General features: G+C 35.4%; 1 protein-coding gene across 1 annotated transcript in view; it reads right to left on the bottom strand.

Moving 5' to 3' along the window:
- Window positions 1-6: 6 nt before the first annotated feature.
- LOC111384089 (tryptophan synthase beta chain 2, chloroplastic-like) overlaps window positions 7-2,574 on the bottom strand; it is a gene marked incomplete at its 3' end in the record, with an annotated part of 11,122 nt that continues 8,554 nt past the window's right edge. The window contains exons 2-4 of the mRNA XM_023008314.1: window positions 469-902; window positions 211-305; window positions 7-35 (exon numbers count right to left, since the gene is read on the bottom strand). Of these exons, the coding sequence (XP_022864082.1) occupies window positions 7-35; window positions 211-305; window positions 469-902 (558 nt within the window). The remainder of the gene's footprint in view (window positions 36-210; window positions 306-468; window positions 903-2,574) is intronic.

The following is a 2,574-nucleotide window of genomic DNA, read 5'->3' as shown; positions in this document are numbered from 1 at the left end:
AAATATCCCTTCCAATCGGCATAGCCTTGTATATGCTGTTTGTGTTTGACAGAGGATGGTAAAGTTAGTTGTAGAGTACATTAGTCCATTAGCATATACTTTTAAGCCAGATTGTGATTTTTTCTATTTTGTGTATGTGTGTGCGCGCACGCGCTTCATACAATATGAATTGCATTGTTTGAGAACAATATACTGATGCATAGTTGTTACCTTCCAGGGCCTCTTCATCTGTGGCACTGTAAAACTCTGCGCGCCCAATGTCTTTGAGGAAACTTAACTCTGGGCTAACCCCTAGATATTCCAGCCTGTATATTTACCGGTATTTAGATTAAAATGTGGGACATGGACATTTGATACGTGTATCATGACCACAATACAAGTCTTGTTCTTAAAAAAGTTTATGTTCACTATATAAATTCCTTTTATCTACGGTGTTGAGTTTAGTATTAGATCTATTAGACGATTTACCCGACACGTACTGAATGCGGTTCAATAATCTGATTTTCATCATCTTGCAAACGATAGCTCATAGTCCCATGATAAACACCCACTTTTCCTTTTGCCAAAGTTGCTGAATGGTTACCACTATCTATTCCATTTCCAACAGCCTCAACTCCAATCAATCTGACATTTTCATCTCTTACAAATTGTTGAAACAATCCCAGTGCATTTAATCCACTCCCTACACAGGAAACCAATACATCTGGCTTTCCACCGCATTTCTCCATAGCCTGTTCTCTTGTTTCTTTTCCAATCACAGTTTGGAATTCTCGAACCATGCTCGGGAACGGGTGAGGTCCGACTGTAGTACCCGCCAAGTAATAGCTACCCTCTAGGTTTTCAACCCAGTTCCGGATTGCTTCTGAAGTCGCATCCTTAAATGTACCGAACATGGATTTGACCTGGATTCATTGAGTCGAGTCACATATTATACGTCATGGCCTACTACAAAAAGGAAATAAAAAAAANTCCTTCAAAACATCCTGAAGAACAAATTGGAAAGATGAAAATGTATTTGATGTAGGGCCTTTCGATCCCTCCATTGTTTCTCCTCCATAGTTTAAGTTGTGGGCATCTTGTCAAGTCCCAACAATGTGTCATCGAAATCCATCCGAGTGAGTACTGCTTGCATCTTTACCTACTTCAAAGAGAATCTTGTATTGAGATCTAATAGCGAAATATTATACTTCATTGCTACCATCATGAAATCCTTCAATGCCAAAAGCTCTGATAAACACTTGTTATAATCTGAACCAAATCTAAAACCACTTTATTGAAAGTGAAACGACTCTAATACTAGTTTGTGAAAAGTGAAAAACGATACCGAATTAATCCAATACCAAGTTGTTGAAGAAAGTAAGAGATTAAGTCACAATATGAAGTAATTGATCATAATAACAATGTAATTTTGTAGATAATGGAGATTTTATTATAATATGGGAGAAAGAATACAATGATTTATGTGTTTATTTTATGTCTAACTTAATCTAATATACAATGAAGAGTTAAATATATAGGGAACAATTTAAGCCCTAGAAGTAGAGTTGTAGATGAAATAGAATGTCCAAAAGTTTCCTTAATTATCTTGTGATGAGTGCTTCATACTCATTATATTTGTACCACTTAATTCATTATTTTGCTACCATTGAGAGTGTTTTAGAACATTTTAATGTGTGTTTTGATGTTGTGATATAGGTTGAAGAAATTGAATGAAATAAGCAAAAGTTAGTGGAATTGGAGAAAAGCCCAAATTGTAAGAGATCCAAAGTTAGGGGACTAAAGTGAAAATATTCAAAAGTTGTGTCAAACCTCATGATGAAGATCTGAGAGTTTAGGAGTCAATTGGATGAAGAAAGATGCTCCTGAATTTCAGCCACACATTGAGAACCATTTTTGACATAGCAAATTGGAGAACGATGTCTAAAGCAAAGTTGTAGACCTTTGCGTTATCTTTCCAACACATCTTGAATCACCTCAATCAGATATCGGACAAGAAAGTTATGCTAAAAATATTGAAGGAGCATAGTCTATTATTTTCGACCGAACTGGGCGCTTCGTAGCGCCAAACTCATTGAAAATAACAGCAGGCTCGGCGCCTTAGTGCCATTTTTTGGACTATTTTCTTGGCCCAATTCAACCCTAATTCATCCAAGACCCCAACATACTATAAATACCATTCAAAAAATCCTATTTTGAAGAAGAATGGAGAGGGTCAAACAAAACAATTGAAGTGGGCAAGATTGAAGACAATTCAACAAACAATTCATCAAAGACAAGGAGACATGAATAACATCAAGGGGAATTCCAATTAAAAGTTTCAAAAGAGTTTTTCTTTCTTTTTCTCTTTATGTTATTCATCAATTTGTTTAGATTAATTCTTCCATCACGAATTAAACATTAATTATAGGGTTTGATGTAACCTACGTAGACATGTTTCAATTCCAATATAATTATTTTATTTAATCTTTCCGCTTATTTATTTATGTTGTTCTTGCGCAATGCTTTCAATTCACTGGCCACTAATTGAATGATTTGATGCTTTAAATTTCAACGCTCGAGAAAGGCAAATTTAGG

This window comes from Olea europaea, unplaced genomic scaffold (assembly GCF_002742605.1).
Source record: "Olea europaea var. sylvestris unplaced genomic scaffold, O_europaea_v1 scaffold2841, whole genome shotgun sequence".
NCBI classification, from domain to species: domain Eukaryota; kingdom Viridiplantae; phylum Streptophyta; class Magnoliopsida; order Lamiales; family Oleaceae; genus Olea; species Olea europaea.
The sequence above is the reverse complement of the archived record's forward strand: the minus strand, read 5'-3'. Positions and strand labels throughout refer to the sequence as shown.